The 24,178-nt window shown below is 38.9% G+C and overlaps 1 protein-coding gene across 2 annotated transcripts in view; it reads left to right on the top strand.

Annotated features, from left to right (window-relative positions):
- LOC131684966 (uncharacterized) overlaps nt 1–22,721 on the top strand; it is a 37,646-nt gene extending 14,925 nt beyond the window's left edge. Inside the window, exons 4-7 of one of the 2 annotated variants that reach the window (XM_058968264.1) lie at nt 20,291–20,411; nt 21,071–21,147; nt 21,404–21,538; nt 21,848–22,721. In XM_058968264.1, coding sequence (XP_058824247.1) covers nt 20,291–20,411; nt 21,071–21,147; nt 21,404–21,538; nt 21,848–22,707 — 1,193 coding nt within the window. In that variant the 3' untranslated portion in view covers nt 22,708–22,721. The remainder of the gene's footprint in view (nt 1–20,290; nt 20,412–21,070; nt 21,148–21,403; nt 21,539–21,847) is intronic. The other variant, XM_058968265.1, reaches the window with a different exon arrangement.
- The last annotated feature ends 1,457 nt before the right edge of the window (nt 22,722–24,178 follow it).

The following is a 24,178-nucleotide window of genomic DNA, read 5'->3' on the forward strand; positions in this document are numbered from 1 at the left end:
CTTCTGGCCTTTACAACGAAGTTTGAGAGAGGAAATGTTCCTCCTTTTTCTATTGTTTCTAGACACAGCAGAAGTCGCCGTCGCTACACAAGTTAGTATAGTCGTTGGGGTCCGAAGGCGTAGCCATCTATAGCATTTCTGCAAAATATCGCTTGGATCGTCCGTGGAACGCTTAAGATTCTCCTCGTGCTGTTTGTACGCGGGACATGTCAGGAGATTGCTCGGGTTTCCCCCATAACAGAGACACTTTCGACTTCTATTCTATGGAAAACATCCGCATGATTCCCAACGCATTTCCCACAACGAGCCTTATTGCTACAATAGGAGGCTGTGTGTCCCAATTGTTTGCAATTTGTACAGTTCATGCCCCACGGCACAAAAAGGCGAACAAATTAATGAACCTTGTCAAAGAGGAGGTAGTGAGGTAGAGCAGAAACGGCGAAGGTCGCCCGATAAGAGTCTGAGTTGACATATGTCCTCTTCCAGCCAGCTGCGACTGATGCTGAATGCAAACTTTTGCCCTCCAGTATCTCCACCGGCATGACAACCAACCCCACTTGTCAGCAAATCTGTGCAATTCCAACTCGGATCGGAGACAACCCCGTCACACTCAATCTGATTTGATGGTACATATACCCTATACTGCTTCGTAAAAGGCTCATAGCCAGTAATATAATTTGCCTGATTCAAACTGTTTACCACCACTGGAAGCTTATCAGGGAGAATATTCGATATTTCTGTCACAGCTGAATATCGATCCGTCAGAGCTCAAGAAATTTGCAATAGATTCAAACATTTCTTGTCACAAATGGCCCAGTTGCGGACGATGGATCCATTTTCAGTCGCCTCCCCGATTTTATTTCTTCATCCATCTTGACTTAAGGCAAATCGTTATCAGAGGAAGTCATTTTTCATTTTAAAAACAAGAATGGGAAGTGTACTGTTATATCTGTACTTAACTTGTAGGGGAACCGGGGCTATTCAGACCGACCTAAGCAAATCACCCTTATAGGTGGGCCAAAAGTCAAAAGTCCTAATTGTTAGTTTGAAACCTCAGCTATATTTTGAAGCGATAAAAGCTCATTTGCACCACTTCATGGCAGCGCTAGGTGAAGATTTGCAAAACTACGTTTTTCCATCCATTTACAATGTAGGGGTAATTCGGACCTCCCTACGGGCAATTCAGACCGTCATTTTTTTATTTTTTTTTACAATGGAACTATCTTTACCTGTGAAAATTTATTGTAGAAACTTATTGAGAAGCAAAAAAATCGTTAGAAAAACTCACAGCTGTCGAATGGCGCATCATGTATTTTCTTTTCTGTGGCGTGTGCGTAGCCGCAAGTCGCTAAACGGTTAATCACGGTTTTACAATTATAATGATTTTTGGTTTGAGGATAGCGAAAAAATGAAAAACGTTGTAAAATAACTGATATTCATCTGTCAAAATTAATGTTTTAGAATAGCTTCCACGAATATGTACGACAGTCAGAAAGTCTTTCGATTTTCTGAGAAAACGAAGGGGTCCTAATTACCCCCATGGTATTAATAGCGGGTTCCCCTATATATAACGGAATCCAGTCGGCTTACTAGACACAAAACACTGCTTCACTGCTCACTGGTCGAATAACGGTAAATGGGCAGAAATACAAATGAAGGGAAAAAGTACTGAAACCTCGGCGAGGCGGAGAATGCCCAAGATAACCTTGGCAGCGGATTAGCAATATTCTTATTAACGTTACACTGCACGGACTGAAAAGATCGATCACTCGGTCCGAAAGTCACAGAACGAATGAATAATCGATTAGTTTGAAAACATAGCAAAGATGATAGTGTTGTACTGTTGTAGTTAATGTATCACTACAAATAATACATTTTGCATGTTTGCTTTACGTTCACAAATCTTGCAATGAGTTTGTGCAAACACGGTGCCAGACTTGAAATTTATGATTTGTTCCAACGTTTCGAGTGGGTTATTAACTACTCGCTTGTTTTAGAATGGGTAGCGCTACTCATACTACCCCCGTATTCTGCCAGCCCTGAAAAAGTTGCATTTTCAATATCACCGCGGTCGTGTTCTATGCACAACCCTTTTTATAAAAGAAATTGAAAAAAACTTTGATGTGATTTAACTTTCATGTGATTTCTTCGACTGATGTTTTAATTGTCTCAGGAAATAATAACCCTAAGGCTGTGCAAGGGGTGCCATTCCCAACGGGTTTTAACCGAAACTGCCTTGTCAAATCGGCAAAACTTCTTACGTAAAAATGAGAAAACGGCAAGCTGCATTGTAATGTGAAATACATTACTCCTAATTTACGAATATACATTGTGTTATTGAATCGAAAGAATTATTCATCCAGTTTGTGTCAGTGAACATACAATATTTGTTGTATTCCACGTCCATGTGAAATTTCCATTCTATGAACTTGATTTCTTTTAGGTAGATTGAAATATACTTCAATTTCCGAATAGATGGCCTTATAGATACTTAACTTCACATTCCCGCGGTATATTTGCTGACAATATTACTAACATAGACAAATGCCGCAAGGCCCACAAAACTGAGACTCCACAAAGGGCGCAGGAAAACCACGCTACGACCCTAACCAAAACTGAAAAATTCTCGACCTGTTTATTACAAAGCTATATCTAGGTGCTAGAAATGAACTCTTTACGGATAATTTCCCCAAAAGATACACAATTCGCATATTCTAAATTTTTACTCGATATGCTCTAGTTCAATGAGAGGATACGTGCCACCGTTGCCCGTCGCATCAGCCGCCTATGTTAAGTACTCAAGCTAACTACGTATATCGGCCCACACACCGATCCACCTTATGAAATAGCTAATAAATTTTTCTGACAACAATTTTTCATCGTCAGCGCTAAGACACGTAGATGGGATATGTGGCACCTGATTCCATTGGAAATTCAATTGAAAATATAAACGAAGAAGAAAACTATCAGCTCCACCTGCTCTCGGTTCTTGGGTGGAGAAATGAACCCGTCGCAGCTCATTGGATATCCATGCTTCCATTGAGTAGAAGAATATTTCCGTTTTTATTGTTCCAACAGATTCTGTTCCCCATCCTATAGTTATTTATTCTTGTATCAATCTACGTCCTCCGTACGCCTCACGAAGCTGGAAGTTGAATCTGATTCGAACAAAATAGTCGTAAATGGCAGATCAGCAGGTGTGATTGTGTGCCCAGAGCGTCCCCTAGTGATGCATTCTGTAGCAGACGATGAAATACTATACCGGACCTAGTTTATGTATAAACTGTGAATTTTATGTTTTGTTTTGTTCATTGTTGACGGAATCTTAGTTTAGCACTATACTGACGATGACGATGGTTGGTTCCAATATACTGCAGCTGGCGAAGTGCTCAACCAAGCCGAGGATGTCCAGGAAAAAGAAGAATGAACTGTCCTGTGTGACGCAGCTTACCACCCATCCCCTCCCAACCGTTTGTTTCTTTCTGACACTCAAAGAATTGTATTATCGCTTTCTGGTTCGTAAAGACCATCAGCAGGAGCTAGAATGTCTTCGGGAGTACTTTATTGCGTTGCTTGCTACATAGTAGCTATACGTATATCGACCTAGATGGAACTAGACATTGACTTAGGGGAGGAATAAAATGATGGATGAGCACTTTATCAATATCAAATAAGATGCTTTGCAGCGCACGACAGGCGGAGAGCGTTCGTTGAAAGTTACTCCGTAAGCATGATCGATTTATCAACGAGGATGATTTGTTCCATAGCCTGTGTTTAAGTGCAAAATTTATGTGAGTCCACGTCTCTGGAAAGTAAACTTTCCAACCATATAGCACATATATTTTTTTCTGGCAGCGCAGACAACCAGCACTAAAGTTGATTCAATAGAGAATTATTCCTCGAGCTCGAAAAAAAAACCGATTCAATAAAAAATCATCCCTGGGGCATGCTTTAAAGCATTTTCCCTCTCGAGTTAGCCACTGTTAGTGTTAAACAATAGTGGGTGGCGGGGGAGTGAAATTAGGTCACACTCGCCACTAATGAAATCCGCTTAAGCTTTTCGAAGATCAGAATGTGCCAAGTCAAAAAGTTGCACTCTCGAAGGACGACGATAAATCAAAAGCATATAAATCCTTTTTTGTTCACCAATGCCAGCAGTCAAGCGCGGAGGGGCGAAAGAGGGTACCGCACTCGTACCGATTCAATGAGATTTGCTAAGATCATTTTACATACGTGATAAATGACTGGTGCCCTACTGAATTGCTGAGTCATTCGTGTTCAAAAGTTTGTTGTCCGAATCGCACCATGATTATCAACATACTTGAATACCGTTTAGGATTCGATGTGGACTATTTGGGGGCTATTGTTGATAGGTAACGATTATATAATTAGGGCAATTGCATTACGCTCACGGTGCTATTCATAAATTTCCGATTGCAGTTAAACAATTATCATGTAAACTGTATTTTCAGTTTGTTTCAGAATTTGTTTATTTATTTATTTATTTATTTATTTATTTATTTATTTATTTATTTATTTATTTATTTATTTATTTATTTATTTATTTATTTATTTATTTATTTATTTATTTATTTATTTATTTATTTATTTATTTATTTATTTATTTATTTATTTATTTATTTATTTATTTATTTATTTATTTATTTATTTATTTATTTATGTTTTACATTTTTTACACATTTCATTAAATTACGACTACATTTGAAAACTTTTTTAAATTTAACAAACTAATGTGAACAAATTTAATAATTTACTTTTATAAATTATTGCAGTACGATGTCAAAGGTACACTCTAAGTTTTACGTTCACAGCCAATAGATTTAAGCCTCCAGTGCATTGTGGAGCGAATCAGGAATCAGTAGCGACTGAATCAAATGGCACGATCCCCATGTTGATCGGAGATTTGTGCCTTGCCGTGATTTGTCTATTTAGCATTTTCATTATGAGAAGGATTGGGGAAGTGGCAAGGTTAGGGATAAGGAAAACAACGAAACAGAGAAACATAGACAATACGGAAGGATTCTCCCCTCCAAAGGGAATAAAAGACACTTTGCGATGTGCGGATATATCAACGCCCCCGATGGTATAGTGACATAATAGAACGACAACACCCCCGACGAGATATTGTCATTCAAATACAGCTTAAACCAATTTAGGTTTATAAAAATTTGCCTTGACGTTTTGGAAGCCAGAGCTCGGCTTAAAACCTTTTTGTTCTCCATACATTCCAAAGATCAGTCATCGACACTGCAACAATAGTGCTGTATTTTCTCTATAATTAACTTGGTTCACAGAACTTCCCAATAAACTCTATAGTTCCTTACCACACTAGGAACCAGAGCCGAAAAATGTTTTTTTCATTTACCAAAATCAAGCGAAAATGACGAGACAGCGACGCTACTTTCTAAAGCATCGGAACTTTGCGAAAACGAACACTCGTTTTCGCTTTGAGATTGATATTTACTTGTAGTTGTTCGATTTCGTGGAATTAGAAGCGAGCGATGATATTGGACGACTGAAACACTATTGGTGTGCATATTTCCTGTTGTTGCCGCGTTATAGCTGCAGTTCTATGATGCACATTGCTATAATTTCATTTAATGAAAATTATAATGAGAATCAAACTTGCTAATTTAATATTAAAAGGAGATTGAATTCTCGTATTGTCACAGGAAATCGAAAGTCGCTGCTTCTGCTACTCGCTTTCATAGAATCGAAAGAGGCAAAAACAGTGTTGATGTAAATACCGGTGATCATTATATGATAATCATTGGCGAAACCATATGTCGGATACCCAAACTCATTAAGTTGCCTCTACAAACCATCGGCGACAAGGTTCCATAGAACTGGTGACAGCACGCCACCTTGAAGACATCCGCAGACACTCAGTTTCCTTATCTCTAATTGTTTTAACGATGAGCACAGATGTCACTTGCTAAGCATTGCGTGTATCTAGTTCGTGATATATGAAGAACTCGTGCTGCTCCCAAAATTGATTTAGCATGGATGGATTCAAAAATAAATTCAACATTATGAAATTATTCGAACACTTCTTTTTTGACCCGGTAAACTAAATAATCATTTTTGAAGCACCATAGTGAGACGAAAATGAATTCAGCATACCATAATTACTGCAACGAAGACCGGATTTTATCAGCCCCCGTTGTTGTCTGCCTTGTTTCGGTCTACACCCGATTTTATTCACTTTTTACGCGATTTTGTCAGCTTCATATCCATTTGATGGTCTCTATCAGGCGAACCATGTCAGATTTGAATAAATCCTTTTTGAGCATATTTTTCTATAATGTAAATTATGCAAGAATAAAAATTTTGAGGCAAATTTATACTACATAGTCAGGAAGCGTTATTAGGTTATGTTTAGAGACTAAAAATATTTTAACAGCTTCAGTTTAATGTCTCGATATTCTAAATCTTCCTCCATTTTGTCAGTCCAAAATACACCAATGGACTGATAAAGACGAGTCTTCACTGTGTTGGAAAATGTATTTGGCTCGTAATGATAAAATATTTACTTTTGAGTGTCCCTAATAAGTAGTAAAGTTAACTTCTTATAGTGGATACAGAACACTATATAAGGATTGTCGCTGGTCTCAGTGGTATGAACATCATTGTTATGATTCGGGTATACACCAAATAAAAAAGCAAAAAAGAAATCCTCTCTCGTCGTTTCATAACGACTAATAATTTTGGTTTCTTTTACCCATGGTGCCCAATGGTCATTCATGGCTGAGGTATTTTCACTATTTAAAATGCATAAATTGTACTGAATTTTGATATTTTTTCCTTGTGTGATATATACAAACTCTTTTCATAACAAAAACAGCCGAAAATTTACACCGAGAAAATTCGCTATATTTAATCTATTGATTTCACACATGAATTTTTGCAATTCGTTGCAGCACATAAAAATTTTCTGTCACACATAAATATCCTATGAAAACTATTGAAATTCACGTGGCGTGCATCAAAATTATAATAGTATGCCATATAGAAATTTGTTTCATAGCAAATTTAACACCATTTTTCTATCTTCCTCTCGTTCCTTCTGCTGAAATTTTATGCACTGGAAATTGTCGTTCTTGAATGCATAAACATCACAGCAGCATAAAAGAGACGGAAATGAAAAATATAACTCTGATTTTACCAATTCGAAGTTCAACTAAACGGTTTGTTGTTACAAACAGGCCACAAGAGTAAGTTGTAAGATATTATCTATCCCCCCGCATTAAAACTCACCAGCACTTCAAAGCAGCATGGATTTGTGCGAAAGCACTCGACAACTACGAATCTAATAAGTTACAAGTCGACACTGCTTGAAAACTTGGAAAAACGATCACAGATCCATGCGGTTGTATGTAGATTTCTCGAAAGCATTCAACCGTGTCCCTCATCGGCTTGATGTGGAAAATCCAAGGCGAATTGGATTGCCGGACTGGCCGACTAATTAGATCTCGTTGCACCTTACAAGTGAACCCACTTTCAGATCAATTTCACATTACATCGATCGTTTCTCAAGGAAGCCATCTCAGACCTCATATTTTTGTGCTCTTTGTGAACGACCTCTGCCGTGTAATTGTCGCCGTTTATAGTCATGCACACTGATGATATGATAATTTATCGTTTAATGAAAACTGTTGTACATTGCAAGTGTACGTCGATAGGATCATTGACTCGAGTGATAGAAACGAAATGAGAGCGAATATTCCGTTATGCAGCACAATTACTTCCGCTCAAGGAACACTTTCCAATTATTTTCGAATACTCTTCATGGACTTAGGTGTTTCTCGCACATTTCTCTTCCGTTATGACACTATACTTGGACTCATAAAACACAACACTTGCAATCTCTATTATGTGTATTATCTACAAATCTACACGTCACACTGGAATGCAGTATACTGGAATATGAAATTACTATTTGGGTTTCGTATCACACAGTCCAAATTAAACGTATAGAACGGGCACAGAATAAATTTATCAGTTTTGTATTTCGTCAAACAAAATCGAAAATCTGCTGATCCCTGCTTCCATATAAAAATCGCTGTACGCTCATCAATCTCCCTACGCTGCAAAATAGCCTAATCTTTTCGCCACAACTTTTCATTTTCAACCTGCTGGCAGACAATATAGACTCTCCGGTACATCTAGCAAAATTTTACCTTTAACATTGCGGGAAGATCTTTCCGGAGAATTAAGTAACACTCGTAACTCGCTGTACGGCCAAAATGATGTTTATTGTTTGCTGTTAAAACTTGTTTATTATTTAGTTGATTTAAATATTAGAAAATATTCGTTCAAATTAAAAATAGGTTCAAAATCGATTATAACCTAAGTCGGTGCGATGTAATACTTTAATCGAAGACAGTACAGTGCAAAAGTCCAGACAACATGATGTATGTCGTGACATCTATCACAACAAGTGCAGAAACCGTTCTCCAGGTGTCCTATATGTCGAAAATGACAGGGATTTAACATGTTACACACCTATTAACGCTTCATCTGAACAAGATGAAGCAATAACGGAAACAATGGTTGCAGGCTGTCGGTACCAGATCTATTTACTCAAAAATATGAATGGAAGAATTCTCGATCTTGCGCTCGCAAACAACGCTGATATCGATATCGCTGCTTAAACTTCCGCTTACTATTCTGAATGTCGATCATCAACCACAAACACTTCGTGCTACGACTTGATGTATACATCAGCACTGCAGACAATTGATGCTTTTGACTTCAACCACTCCAATTCTGACTAAATCTCCGACTGGACTGACTTGATGCATTACCACGAGCTTGATGATGCAGTCACGGAAACGGTATCGGAAAAGAGTAACATTTAGCAAGCAACTGCTTCAATAATGTTTCCAGTGTAGGAAGAAAAGCTGATAAAGTAAGCAGAATCAAAGTTGTTAAAAGTAGTAAATAGCCAGTCAACGATGTCAGAGAATTTTATCAGTCCGATAGGCATTAGATTGAATCTCTGGCTGTAATGTTGTGACACTTGAGGTTTATGTGCCCCTGGGAGTGCTGGGTACTCTTTGTATGATCCCAAATCCCAAGTTTCTCCTGGCGTTGATTGTACGCATGCCATGACAAGATAGCATGCAGGCTCCCCCTCAATTGGCATACTTTCCAGTTGCCCCGCTGCAAGAATTGCCCTCATGTCACACTTGGGTGTCTATATGACCTAATTGCAGGCATCTAGCACATTTCATAACCCGTGGTACAAACAATCAAGTAGTCAGTCGAATCTTGTCGAAAGATGACAAAAATTGGCAGTGCGGACGTAAGTTGAACTGAAAAAGCAAACCAATACAAACACCAAGGGGCACTCAACTGAATCTCCCCAGAGGCGCAAGATGACCACGCAATGGCCCTGTCATTCCCGTTCAGATTTATTGATAATAAATTGTATTGAAGTAAAATCTAAAATCGAATTATAGACGGTACTCACGGTAAGGAGGGACAAGTCTGTCTTTACCAGGAGGCATGTTGGTCGACTTGAGCGATTCGTAGTTGTGCTGCCTAAGCTCGACCCCTGCCAACAGAGGACAAAAGACTAGCCTGTAGGATTTTAAGCCTGTTTCTAGTGACCTTGCCACTTCTAGTTTTCCGATCTGTATACTTCACATCCTTGCTCTCACTTGAGTACTATGGCTCTAAATTTTCATAATGATCCCTACCCAGTAATATCTAGCTAATTGAATGTTAAAACAGTTGCACAGTATAGAGTGAGCTAGAGAGTGAGAATTATCATCGAGAAGACAACCCCATGCAGCACCGTGAGAATTGAAATCTGCTCCATGATGGGAAGAGCTCCGCATTATCACAAAGTTACCGGTACCTAACCTAGACCCAACCAGTCCTACACAAAATTGAGTCTCTGTTTGAAACGTCACATGAGATGTTTGGGTTTCTGGAAATGCTGGAAACTCCTTGATTGATCTCAAATTTCTACGACCAGTAGCTGTCAGATCTTCCTCGAGCTGGTATATTTGGTTGTCTCTCAAAAGAACAATTGAACCTTTCACAAGGAGTTTCATCTGCCTATAGTTTTAAGGAGCAGTAAAAGATATCACCATATTGGGTTCATCAGAGTCAAACTCTTTCTGAGCCAAAAAAGCATAATGATTTAGCAAAGCTCCTTTTTAGTATTTCTGCAAAAGTGTAGCGAAGCGTGGTAATAGGTCAAGTGGACTCTGCCCACAATATGCACACAATTCAGCACTCCCTATCAGCACTCCCAATGTCATGAAACGTCGAGATCTGGTAATTTGGAATAATAACGAAAATAATTGGCTCACTGGTAAATGAAAAAAAAAAAGAATTGAGATGAGACTTAAGTTTATAAATGCACTTTTTAATTTTTTGTATGCACAATTCTGACTGATTAGTACTAATTCGAACAAAAATTGTTTTTTTGAAAATTAAAGACACCAATAAAGTCTCTAAACTGAACTAACTGCATTTCATTCAAAATTCAGATTTGCCAAATCACCATTACCCGTGTCTTGTATTGATTTTTAGATCAAAGCCAAACACACAGAGCCGTGTTCTGAAACAAATCAACATTTGTCTCCCTTCCATCTGAGCGATATTTCACACTCCGTATATCAAAAGATCGGCTGTGAAGTTATTTTTACCGCCATGACACGTGTACATCGCCGCCTACGTGCAATTTTCAAACTTTGATTGTTTCCTAATGTTTTCTTTTTATTCCATCGACATATACCTATTATAGATATGGAAGTGGAAACGAGCATCAGAAAGCGGATTAAAATTTTACGTTATTTTTTTCACCCACTTTGGAGTGAAGTTGAAGGAGTTGCCGACGATGTTGGATCTTCCATCGACCGCAGTCAAATGCCAATAGATATGTATTTACCGAACTGGCGCAGCTAGCCGTGTTGTCTGCAACATCAGGCTCGATAACTTTTTATTGTTTTTTTCCAGCTTCGACTGACTTTTGGCCAGCTTCTTGATCTGCTGTGAGCCAGATAAAAATTGCCAATCGTCGTCGTAAATTCGGTGTCATCAATTATTACTGCGGTTGCTGGATTTGTCTGCTCTGTGATGTAGAGGTCAGAACAAAGTAATTGATACTTAAAACCGGAATGATTGATTCTGTTGCTTTCGGGCACGGAGCTCTTCCGTTTTAAATTAGCTTACTTTTATGTCAATTTTATACTGGGGTATAAAAGATGTAGCGGTTGGCGTAAACTGTGGTAGTATCTGTTTTAGTATGAATCGGACACCGTGACTACTTTTAATTAGACCAACTCGTGAATCTTTCAAATTGCAAAATTTGTTTAACGTATCCTCATTCCAATCATTCCACCATTACTTTTTTTAATCTTTATTCTGTATCCCCGGGATCCTGAGATTTTCCGGGGAAAAATTAATTTCCCGAATCCCGGAAAGCTGAAAAATGTTGGAAAATTGAAGCTCAAAAACAAACCTTTTTTAGAATGTTGTAGCTTTATAATACTTTCAATTGAAACGATAACTGCATTATAAAATGTTCAGCCAAAAACTATTTTCTCCCAACACCAATGCATGCCTTCTTGGTGTAAAGTATCGTTAATAAACAACAACAACAATATTACTTCATGGTTTCGGACAGCTTAATTAAGGCAATCCGCTCGAAGAAACTGACAAGTTGCTCCCCCTTTTTCTGGGTAAAATAGAAGATGGTTATCACGACACCGAGCATATTGTCTGGACGTGCGCCGAATATTGTGGTGCCAGGTCTCAATTATTTGTTTCCCTCCGGACCCGAAAAAGATCAACGTTCTTTCCAGTTGGGGATGTGATGGCAAGCCGCGACCTTCCCTATATATCCCTCATGTACCTCCTCCTGAAAAAAATCAGTAGGTATACAAATATAACCTTCGCTGTAGTGCCTTTGTGGTGTAATAGTTTTGCCTTTCTCATATACTATGCAATCACTTCAAAACCGATGCTTTACCCGAGATCCGGAGGGCCGTGTGTCGTATACCATTCGATTCAGTACGTTGAGATCGGAAATTGTGTGTATGTATGTATGTGTGCGTTTTTTTATCGAAGGGAAATCTTCAAGAGACCACTATCAACTTGGCCGTAGTACTGTCGGATTCTTACCGCAGCCCTTTCTCCAGCAAGCCTACCGGCTAAATCTCATCCACCTGTATCTCCGTATACTCTTCTTCCGGGGACAACCGTTGGGAATTACTTCGAGAGGACATTCATGTGTATGTGTGTGCGTCATTTAAACTCACACGAGTTTCTCAGAGATGCCTGAACCGATTTAAATAAACTTGGTCTCAAATGAAAGGTAGACCACTCCCATTAGCTTTTTCAGTTGATCCAACTTCCGGTTCCGGAGTTACGGGTTCGATAATGTGGCACACATCAACCTGGTAACACCATGATATCCGAATAATGTAGTAGATATTAAAATGGGTGCAACATTTATTGGATTAGCGGGTCTAGATAACTAATGATGAAACAAAGTAACTTTGCCCATATTGGTCACCTATGACGGTTGATGATACCCCCGGGGAGCTCGCTAAGTTCTTAAGCCAACATCATACTCAGGGCCGAATGCGTGGGTAGTATGGGTAGTACTACCCACTCGAAAATTACCGAGGGGGAATTACCCACTCGAAAGCTTGGAACAAACCAAAACCTAAGATTAACCACGCATAGGGTTGCGCGGTATTTACCGCACCCGCACTGCAAAATTTGCGGTGCGGTGAGACACTTTTTCCCGCAGATTTGGTGCGGGAAAAAGCTTTTACCGCAACCGCACCGCAAAACAAAATTGATAAAGTGATAATTTTGATTATTCTAAATTGATAAACAGACTGCGATAACAAAAGAAAATCTAGCTGTGTCCGAAATATTTTGACGCTATTATTTTTACGACATATTTTGGACTAGTTATTTTATACTTCTAAGTAAAACTTCACAAAATAACCATTTTAAATACATGAAATGCAATATCCAAATAGAGACAAAATCATTAGAAAAAAAAATTTTACTCTTAAATCCAATTTAAAAGTCACTTCTCCCGATTTCTATTAGAAATCATGGAGCTATGAATCGTTTTCGATATCAATTTTTCAACTGTGAATTTTGACTAATTTAAAGGAATTAGAGATGAACTAATTATGCTGGGACTTAAACACAACCCAAAGAATATAATTATCTTCATCAAGCCAAACGAATTTGGAGTAATTGGCAGTAAAGGATACAAATGTATGAAAGCGTCCAAAATAAGGAGGGGTCCAAATTAGGATGATTATTCCATCATTCGTTCATCAACATCGTATTTCTATTTTCATTGATTGCTGTGTAAATTCAATGTGAATTTTTCTGCAGTCAATTTTATTGGACTCTTTCTCAAAAAGTATGCTACCGTAAAGGGGGGAAAATTGATAATTTTTTTATATTTTTTCGAATAACTTTCTTCAAATCAGGTAGATGTAACTGTTTGCATTTTTAAAACAAGTACACTGGTATCCATAGATTGAAAACGTCTAAATTGTTTGGTAATTCATTTCGTTTTACTATAAAAATAAAATAAATTTGTTGTAAATTTTCATTCGTTGTTTTCGGGATAACTTTGATCATCAAATATGTGTATCGAAATAAGAAATAACGCTCCAAATGTTGTGTAAATTGCATATCTGCAGGTGATTTCATGGCCCGATATATGTAGTTTCGCAAGAAAACAAAATTGCCTGGACAATTTTTATCGAAATTTTTCAGAATAATAGTCGAAATAAAATAGTTACCAATAAAATCTCGGATTTTTTAAATAAATTATTGGACAAAAATATTTACGGTTTCTAAAAAAGTGATCATTTCAGTTGAAGTTGGTTGATTTAATTAATATACAAGCAATTGTTTGAACAGATTGAAACGATGCATGAAAGTTGTATCATTTTCAATTGGAATTTGTGTTCATAAAAAGTACATTAAGCGACAAAATAATCGTTGCTAGTAGATGCTGAACATGTTGAGAATATTATTCCTATTTTGTTTCGATAATTTTGTTCGCAGGAATCATCTTATCGTACGTTACTGAAAAAAGTCTCATTTGATCAAATTTACCCCGGTGATCAAGGATACCCCGTTTTACGGTATATGGTTACACAAATGTACAATTTTTCAACACTATTTTTAAAAATATAAAAATTTTACCGCATTTACCGCATTACCGCGCGGTGCGGTGCGGTAAATAAAGTGCGGTTGCGGTAAGCGGTGCGGTTTTATTATTTTCTTGCGGTTGCGGTGCGGACAATCCATTTACCGCCCACATCCGCACCGCGACGAACCCTAACCACGTATGTGTCTTGCGCACCAAATTCTTGCGTTGGAAATCCTCGATGTAAAACAATTGCATATTTTTATTCAGATACAAATTTCTTTGCTTTACAATTTATTTTTATTTTTGTGAATATGGGATAATAATTAGGATTTGTTTGAAATTATTTTTTATATTTATGCTCATGGGAATACATTTTGACACATCTACATCATTAAAACAATATTAATGCAATTTTATTCAGACTATGGGATGCAGTTAGAAATATTTTTAAGGACAATATATACAATTTGTAATGTTGTAACATGACCAATCATTTGATTAAACATTGGAACAAGGTGAAACAATAGCTAGACAATCAGTTTATAAGGAATGCAAAAGATTGTTGATTCCGACATCAGGAGCAGAGAAAGCGAGGAGAGCGCGGACAACAATAACAGGGATAAAAAGAAATTAAACTTGTAGCTTTGTAGCAAACGGAAGAACACTGTCAGGACATCATGAACCGGATCGCCGACTGGCCTCCTTGGATCCGCTGGGAACTCTTTGAATCACATTTGCAGGTAGCTGTTTAGCAAGTCAACCAAAAGAGAAGATATACATAAATTTGGAGGATAGCCAGTACATCTCGGACTAGAACCAGGTCGAACGAATTTGTTTACCGGAGATCTGGCGCTACACACAGAAAAAATCGTGTAAATCTACGTCTCGTGACCATAACATATACCATCAAAAAATACATAGCTTTACGTTTGATTTTAATTTTACATGTTGTTGAATTTTGCGAGTCACGTAATTTTACTCCACATATGACGTTTGTTTAAAATGTGGAGGAGTGTAATTTTATGGCACTGTGCATGGAAAGTACATCTTTCATGTAAAATTAAACTAAACACGGTTATATTTCGTCATTTCGTCAATCACGGTTTGTTAAATTGTGGCAAGTTTCAAATTACCTCAACGGTACAATTCAGATTTTTTGGTGTGTAGAACACTAGGCACATGACCCGACAACATGTTTAATGTAGCGATAAATGTCATCGCAAACGCAGATAACACTCTCCACCACCGCAATACGCCGGAGATGCGCATTCAACGTATAATGATTGACACTCGAAGGAAGTCACGACCTTCATCCTTTCTTTTTAACCAAGGTTGGTTGATGGCTTTGGGATTCCTAAACTTCCATTATCCCACGAAATTTGCCAATTTTCGAGCGTCCTCTGACAAGAAATACTAAAAAATTTGCTAAAGCTGTGCGATCTTTCACAAATATTACCTTCTAATCCCTAAGTGTCCGCCTTCTCATTACCATTCTAATCTAAGTGCTGCTTTTCTTATTACCCGGAATAGAATAATACGAAAGAACTCAAACTAATATTTGTATGAGGCAATCAGGAACGATTTGAATATAATGAATCTAGGAACGTCTATATTTTCTCCAGGAAAATAAGGAATGCTTTCCATACTTCATCGATCGAAGCGCCTTCTTGCAACTGTAACGATGTGGACATAGTCTTATAAAACCATAAGTTTTGTGGGGAGAATGCTTAGCGCGATTATCTTTGCTGTCAGATAAATTTGTGTATTTGAAGTATACGTTTATTTACATTATTATATTTTGATCGCGAAACGTCTATCATTTGAATGTGAATCTACGTGGAATGCTGTTGTCGCCGATGAAGGATTCTTAGTTCAATGTATACCGATCAAAGGCCGAATCGAGTACACAGCGTAGGGCCCAGCTGCCAGACGAAACATTGTTTCTCTCGATAATCCGTTGACGAACGGGTGCCAATAACCACGTTTTTCAGTTTTCATCAAGTTTTTTATTTGCGTTTCTAAGGTCGCGTGTATTCGAAAAATATTGGGCGATCCGATGTTCAAAAAGTCCTCATAGGACCTTTTCGCATATACACTCAAGTTTTTTTACGCGGCTTTTTTTCACGCGGTATTTTTTACGCGGTTTTTTTACGCGGTTTTCATTTACGCGGATTTTGAAATTTACGCGGTTTTCATTTACGCGGTTTTTGAAATTTACGCGGTTTTCATTTACGCGGATTTTGGAATTTACGCGGTATCCATCAACGAGGTTCCCTTTATCGCGGATTCTTAAATTTAAGTGGTCTTCATTTACGCGGATTTTGAAATTAACGCGGTTTTCATTTACGCGGATTTTGAAATTTACGCGGTTTTCATTAACGCGGATTTGGAAATTTACGCGGTTTTCATTTACGCGGCCTGTATCCCCCGCGTAAAAAAACCTGAGTGTAATTTTGAGCACTCTCTGACAATAACGGAATGGTAAACCGACTACCTTTTTTGGAGAGATTGAACAGATTCTCGATGGTATAGTTAGTCCCAATTCGAAGAATTTGTTCCTTTTTGTGAATAGTGCAGGACAATTGCACAATAAATGTTTCGAACATTCTCTATCACTATTGCAAAAACGATAAGTGTCATCTTGAAGCCTCCCAATTATCTTCTTGTGATGATTACTACCACAGTGTCCAGTAATTAACCCAGTATAAGTATTGAAATCCTTCTTAGATAAGCCGAGAAGTTTTTGAGCTACTTTATTATCTGGTGTTATGAATCGTTTGCTCTGTTCAGCTGCTGAGGTGTTTTTACAGTTGGATTCCACCATACTACTCTGCCAATTTTTTAGTTCTTCTTTCAGAGAACAACCAGATATACCACAGAACGGCTCTGGTCCAATGAATTGCTTTGAAGAGCCTAGCCTTGCGAGTTGATCCGCCTTCTCATTTCCTTCAACTCCACTGTGGCCGGACACCCAGAATATATTCACTTTGTTTTTCATAGTAAGTTGTTGAAGTGATTGAATGCATTCCCAAACCAGTTTGGATTTACATGTAAAGGATTTAAGTGCATTAAGGGCTGCTTGGCTATCTGAGAAGATAAAAAAATTGTGTATGTCTGTAATTTCTTTTTAGGCAAGTCGCAACACATTCCACAATTGCCTGAATTTCAGCTTGAAATACGGTTGGCCAGGCTCCCATTGATAGTGAGATGTTTATCCCGGGGCCCGTGACTCCAGCTCCAACTCTATTTCCCATTTTTGAACCATCGGTGTAAAAAAGAATAGATCCTGAAAGAACTTGAGGACCTCCTGATTCCCATTCAATACGTTCTGTTTCGAATATATTGAATGGTTTTTCAAATATGTACCTTTTCTCCTTCCAGTCTTCATTAGTTAACCCTTAAAGGCGCAAAGCATTTTTTTTCAAATTTTCTGAAAATTGTCTCTCAGCATTAATACGTTACTCTGATAATTTTAATATGGTTTTCGCAATGTTGTTTTAAAACAACATTGCGCATTTAAGGGTTAATACAATAGGATTGATTGCAAAGTTTCCTATGATACTCAAATGTTCTGTAAGGTTTCCTTTTAAGAATTTTTTAGTCCGATTTAACCTCAGTGCAGCCTTTTCAGCTTCCAATTGCACCACTTGGTTAAATGGAAGTAGGTTAAGCAGTGCATCTAAGGCCTTGGTTGGAGCGCTACTCCTTGCACCCGTTATAACTGCAGTCGCAATACGCTATAGTTTTCCAAGTTTGTTTTGAACGATTTTTTGCTTAATTTTCGGCCACCAAACCAAAGCTGCATAAGTAGCTCTGGGTCTCACGGTAGCCATATATATCCAGTGATCATTTTTGGCCTCAATCCCCATTTAGTTCCAAATGTTTGTTTAGTTATCCGCAAGGCATTGGTCGCCTTGTTTATTGTTTGCTGTAAATGTGAACTCCAGTTGAGCTTTTTATCAAGAGTAATACCTAGATATTTTACTTCAGATGAAAGTTTTAGTACAGTATTTCCCAATCGTAGCTCATTTATTGCATATTTTCTTTTCTTTGTGAATGGTTGTTTTGGAAGGATTTATGTTTAGCCCTTCTCGTTTGCACCATTCTAACGTATAATTTAGAGCACTTTGCATGCGGTTAGTTATACTATTTTCGAATTTTCCCCGAACAAGTATGACTACATCATCCGCAAATCCAATAATTTCGAAGCCTTGTGCTTCCAGATTTGTAAGAAGTTCATCAACCACTAGAGACCACAGAAGAGGCGACAGCACTCCTCCTTGTGAGCACCCTTTTGTGGTCTTCACTGTAATCGTGGAACTTCCAAGATTTGCGAAGCCACGTTTTGCCATGGACGTTTTCATTGAATCGTATGATGCATCGTCAAACGGTCCTTCTATATCAAGGAACGCAGCTAGTGCAATTTCTTTTGTTTGGATTGATTTGCTCTTTCGATCAATGAGCACACTAATGAGGTAGAGTACAACGATAAATCTAACGTGCTTGGCCGCGCTGGTAGGCATTCGTTTCATTGTATTCAAGATGATCATATTGAAATTGTCGCGAATATGACACAGTAAGATAAATCGGTTATCAGAATGAAGACAACCCCATGATTCGGATTTTACAAGTGACATTTTCCACACCGTGCATTATTTCTACAATGGGCTCGTTGTTTGCAACGACAGCAGTCCATGCCCCGCAGTACAAAAAGGCGAACAAATAGACGAGCCCCGTTCAAAAGAACAAATTTTAGAAGAACAAATCCGGCGAAAGGCTTGAAATGAAGCTGATGGAAAATAAGTTATCTGTTACTCTTCGATTTTTGCTGAACGCAATCGCTTGCATACCAGAATTTTCCCTATTTCGCAATTAAGGCCCTTCTCGGAGACTACACCATCAATCTCTACTTCCCGGGCGGGTACGTAGACAAAATACTATTTCGTACACGGCCGAGTGTTGTTTAGTTAGATCACGCGATATATCGATGATGTTAAATGGCTTGTCTTTGGTCCGGAAGTAGACCATCCAGGGGCAGGTTGTATTAGATATAATTAGCATCGAAAATGAGACTTATCGGCATTATTTTTGCCATCGGAGAAATATTCAAAACGACCTCCGCTACCTTCCCATGAGTCAACACTACCATGCGGGCTTCAGTACCCGCGAAAGGAAGGTTTTATAGCAGGGAACGGAAAATTAATGCAACGAAATTTAAAAGAATGGAGTAATTGGTACTTAGCTGCGGAACATTTGTAGTATCTGTATTCAACAAACACATTTTCGCTGAGCAGTCAGACATACAGCCTTGTTAACAAAGGGTGTTTCCAAATAGCGGACAGATATTATCAGGGAATTTTAATTTTCTCTTACACACGCCATATCTAAACTTTCGTCAGTACGGGCAAAAAAAAACTCCGAATCTTACTACCCACTCGGGAAAAAGGTGTTCCGCCGGCCCTGATCACACCTATTTCTCAGCGAATTCTTGACCGATTTTTACAAACTTAATTTTAATTGAAAGATACAGTAGATAGAGACTGCTATTGAATTTCATTTGATTCTGACTTTCGATTCCGGAGTTACAGACTGGTCAGTAAGGTCACACTGAAATTTCCCATATAAACCGTTACAATCATAATATTTCAGAAGCTAAAAATCTATTAGAAAGGTTACCAAATTACATCGATGCGCAGGTCTAGATCATTGATTTCCAATCGAACATTCTTTGAATATGTTGTCCGCTAGGAAGGTATAATACGCAGTTGGGTGCTGCATCCTCCTTCCCCTCCCCCCCCCCCCCCCCAGCTCTATGTGTGGGGTTGAGAATCGAACCCATGTAAGCTGCGTACAATGCAATCGGCTTATATACTACACGCTATGCTTACCCCTACACCCGAATATGGTGCATTTCACGTTTCTCATACAAGATTTGTAAATGTGAAATTGTTCCGACTCTTAAACTCGAAGTGCAAATATTGATACCATTTGACCGATTATGCACCGAACAATTAGGTACCTAAATAGTGCGGCACTCTGCCTAATATGACTAAATAGGAAAATTACCTTAGCAGCATGACAAAGTTTAAAATTTCGATTACGTTCAACCTTCAGCTGAAGCTGATGCCAGCATCAAAACAGAAATCGGCAAACCAACAACTTACCACATTCCCTTCTACCGTTGCCCGAAATCACTGCGAAATGGTCACAAGGAATGGATGTTACCCCCGAACAGGTATGTACGCAAATAAATCAATGTAAAGTGATCAAAAGAACAACCCAGATCAGTTAAGCATATGCTTAAGTGGAAAAAGGGGTACCATAAACCAATAGATCAACCTCACTCGATATCAAATTTACCTTTTATTTTTATTGGCTTCTATCAACCGGTCATAATTTATATATCCTTCTTTTTACAGTTCATCTCCGTTGGGGAGCTATGCGAATACCCTTTTCAACTTAAACAAGGGTGATTCAAAAGCTTGAATTTTCTCAGCTACCTTCTTCGCATGTTCTATCATAACTTTCTATGCTTAAGTAGAACGGTTATGGTTAATATGGTTCATTGCGTCTCCTTTAAAGTTTGACTAAGTATCATGTAGTATTATGTGAAAGTGTAAATTTAAACCCACCCTAATACAAACGCCCCCGGTAAAAACTGTTTCCGCATCCATGAAGGTTGCCTGCGGAGTGGCCCGACCCCTATTGTGTTGAATATTTATTCTAACATTCTCAATTTTCCGCTTTTCACTTTTATTGTTTTCTTTATTGGTATTAAATTTTCCATACCATCACTAGTGATCACATACTTGGATCCCCCGCAGCCCATTATCGAACAAACCTTTAATTGCCACGATTTCATACATCCTTTAATTTTTTTCTATCATCTCGCAGGTATCGATTAGGTGGTAATATCTCGGATTTAGCTATCAAATCAACAGGTTGCAAAGGACCTTATCAATGTTTCACAGGTAATTTAACCGCTCCATCGGAACCCCCAGCATCTTATCCCGGCTCGAGATTGTAACAAATCGATTTAATCATCCGACAAAATGCTTCGGAATGTTGTTCACGTGCGTTGGTGCGAAACCGGGATTCGATGAAGGGGCCAAACACCCTACCCTCACACCGGATACAGATCTGATGCTGATTTGGATCCATTTTCGGAGATGGTTTCGGTTTCTTCCTGTTTGCGTCTTTTTTATAATATTTTACCTTTTTCCTCAGGAGACCGCTTCACGCAGACATCGGTCAGCAGTCGGCGGAAACTGGCAAACACCGAAACCGAAGAAGGGAAAATTCCTGCCGAAATGAACAAGCTAGCCCATCCGAAGCGATACTTTGTGGGGAAAATACGGGCAGGTAAATTGAGGGCAGTTATGTGAAAGGGATTAGCTACCGAATGAATTGTTTGAATACCAAACGAGCCGAAAAATGGCGATTGATCAGATTGTTACATGTAGGAATGTAGAATATGTTTTTCTCGTAAATTTTTGGAGGTGCCATTTCGATTGAATATTTGCTCACTAGTACGTAGATACTGAACATATTACTGAGAAAACCAGATTTTAAATCACATTTGGACACTGATATCTGAATTTTGAATTTATTTAGCAAGCAATAAAATTTTTAATAAGGAATTTCATTCCAACCAAAATATCTGCCCTCCAGGTGACAGACACAAGCAACGACCCGGCTGTCGATTGGCCTTATCCCAGGCGACCCTCTGTTGGCGCAATCCTGCCGAACCGGGCCCGAATTGTTACTTCAAAGGCATATTCGACATCCCAACGGGCGTAGTTCGTAGCCAGCGTCGAGAACGTCAACTGAAAACACCCGAAGCAGCCCTTGCAGCGCTGACATCCGTTCGCCACTCATACTGCGCGGAACCATTTCCCCGTCCACCGCCCGGTCGTTATCAGTTGTCAACATGTGTCTCCCCACCGCCGCTGCCACCCCGTCCCATCGACAGCTGTCAACAACAGCGGCCTAGGTTAGACCTTACGTTTAACCCTTACTGGAACCCGTACCGGCAGGCAGCCACTCTTCGGATGCACACCGTCGACATTCCAGTGCGGCGCCGAAAGCGAGGTCGCAATATGAAAGTGGCCTTTGGAAGTGGGTCCGCGCGCTTCAAAGATCAGGAATTTTTCCCCATCGGTGCGCTCAAATCCTCCCTACCGAAGAAGGGGTGTGATGGTGTTAATCGGAAAATGGTTAGAACCGTCACTATAGGCAAGACTGAAACGCCATTGAAAACAGCAGAAACAGTGACATCGTCGGGACCGGCAGAAAAAACTGACCCATTGGCAGATCTCAACCGAACACGCACAAAGCTGTTCGTCATTCCTCGCCGAGATCAAACGAGGTTTATCTCGTCGGTGGAAACCCCGTCGGAGCGTGTGGGAGATTCCACCATGCGGGGCGAATCATTCGAACCCAGCGAGACTAGCAGGACGTCCGCTTTGAGCGGCGGGAGCCGCATCGTCGAAGCGGAAGTTTTGGTGACAAAAGCACTCACGGGTCATTGAATGCGTCGTTTCGGATTAACGAAAATTGTATTTTTTTGTCTTCGAAATAAATATCAATTCAAGTGAAAAATTGGTTTTCGATTGGAATGTAGACGAGAGGTTAATTAACGGTCCGCAAGCTCTGAAAGGATAATTTGCTGCAAAATATTGATTATTCAGTTCTGATGTACCAGTTTATAATTGCCTATACCGATTACAATATTAATAAGCGGTTTGAGCACCATCATGTCAAGAAAGGATAAGGAGGCAAAAGTTTCTCGCCACCGAACATTTGAGAAAAGAGTGTGGGGCTAGTTGGCGGAATCTTTTTTTCTATAGCGCTGTCTCTCAATGTGTATTTATAGTACCTAATGTAAAATACATTCTCCAATATGTTTATGTCGTATTACATTTTATTGTGTAGAAGTTGTGGATAATACTGAATTTCAAACATTTATTTGAGTTACGCGCAGTGAATAAAAAAATAAAAGGCGTAAATTCACTATTTCGCGTTTGAACTGAAATCAAAATAATTTTCGATGCAACGAAAAAAAAAATTCAGTATCCATATACCTAATTTTGGCCCCATTAGGGAAGGTGTCACACTATTCTATTAATTACGCAGCCTCCAATCGATGAAATGCGCATAAAATGGCATCAGTATCCTTACTTCATTCTCAAGCACCAATTTAATACCAAAAATGTCCTGAGAATCGGAAAATACTTCTGTTTGAGCACCACGAAAACTCGAATTGAATGCTTCTATTTTCGCACTACCATTTGAAATGAAACGAAACGAAAAAAAAAACTTTGGAGTTTTACTATTACTTCTCAATAGTCTCATTAATCATATAGTCGATTGAAAATAAAGCACTCGCTATTTTCTCCGATGTCTTGCCTAGATATGAAAAGGCGAACACGAAATTATTGCGACACATTCAACAGGGCATAACTTTTTTACCATTGGGTAAAAATCAACCAAATTTTGCACACTTTCTCATTGATGTGTATTGTTTACATGCTGTCAAACTCGAAGTCGTGGTTTTCGATTAAACGAAAATGGAGGTGAACCAACGCGAGTCGAGAGAACAAATTCTTTCCAAACACCTGGAATTTCCTGACCTGTCGCACCGGCAGTTGGGAAAAATGTTGAACATTCACCATTCAACCGTCTCCAGAGTGTTGAAGCGGTTCCAGGAGCGGTTGACGTTGGATCACGGCAAAGGAGCTGGAAGAAAACCGGGACCGGAGAACAAAAAGACGGAGGGAAAGGTGAAGCGGATGATTAAAGCAAATCCCAACGTCTCAAGCCGTGATTTGGCTAAAAAGATCGGCATGTCGCAGAGCTACGTCCAGAATGCAAAGAAGAGAGCTGGACTACATACATACAAGGTACAGAACTTCCCAAACCGCGAAGAGCGGCAACAATCGACGGCTAAAACTCGGGCACGGAAGCTCTACGAGAATATGCTGACAAAATATGGCTGCTGTG

This window comes from Topomyia yanbarensis, chromosome 2 (assembly GCF_030247195.1).
Source record: "Topomyia yanbarensis strain Yona2022 chromosome 2, ASM3024719v1, whole genome shotgun sequence".
Lineage (NCBI taxonomy): Eukaryota > Metazoa > Arthropoda > Insecta > Diptera > Culicidae > Topomyia > Topomyia yanbarensis.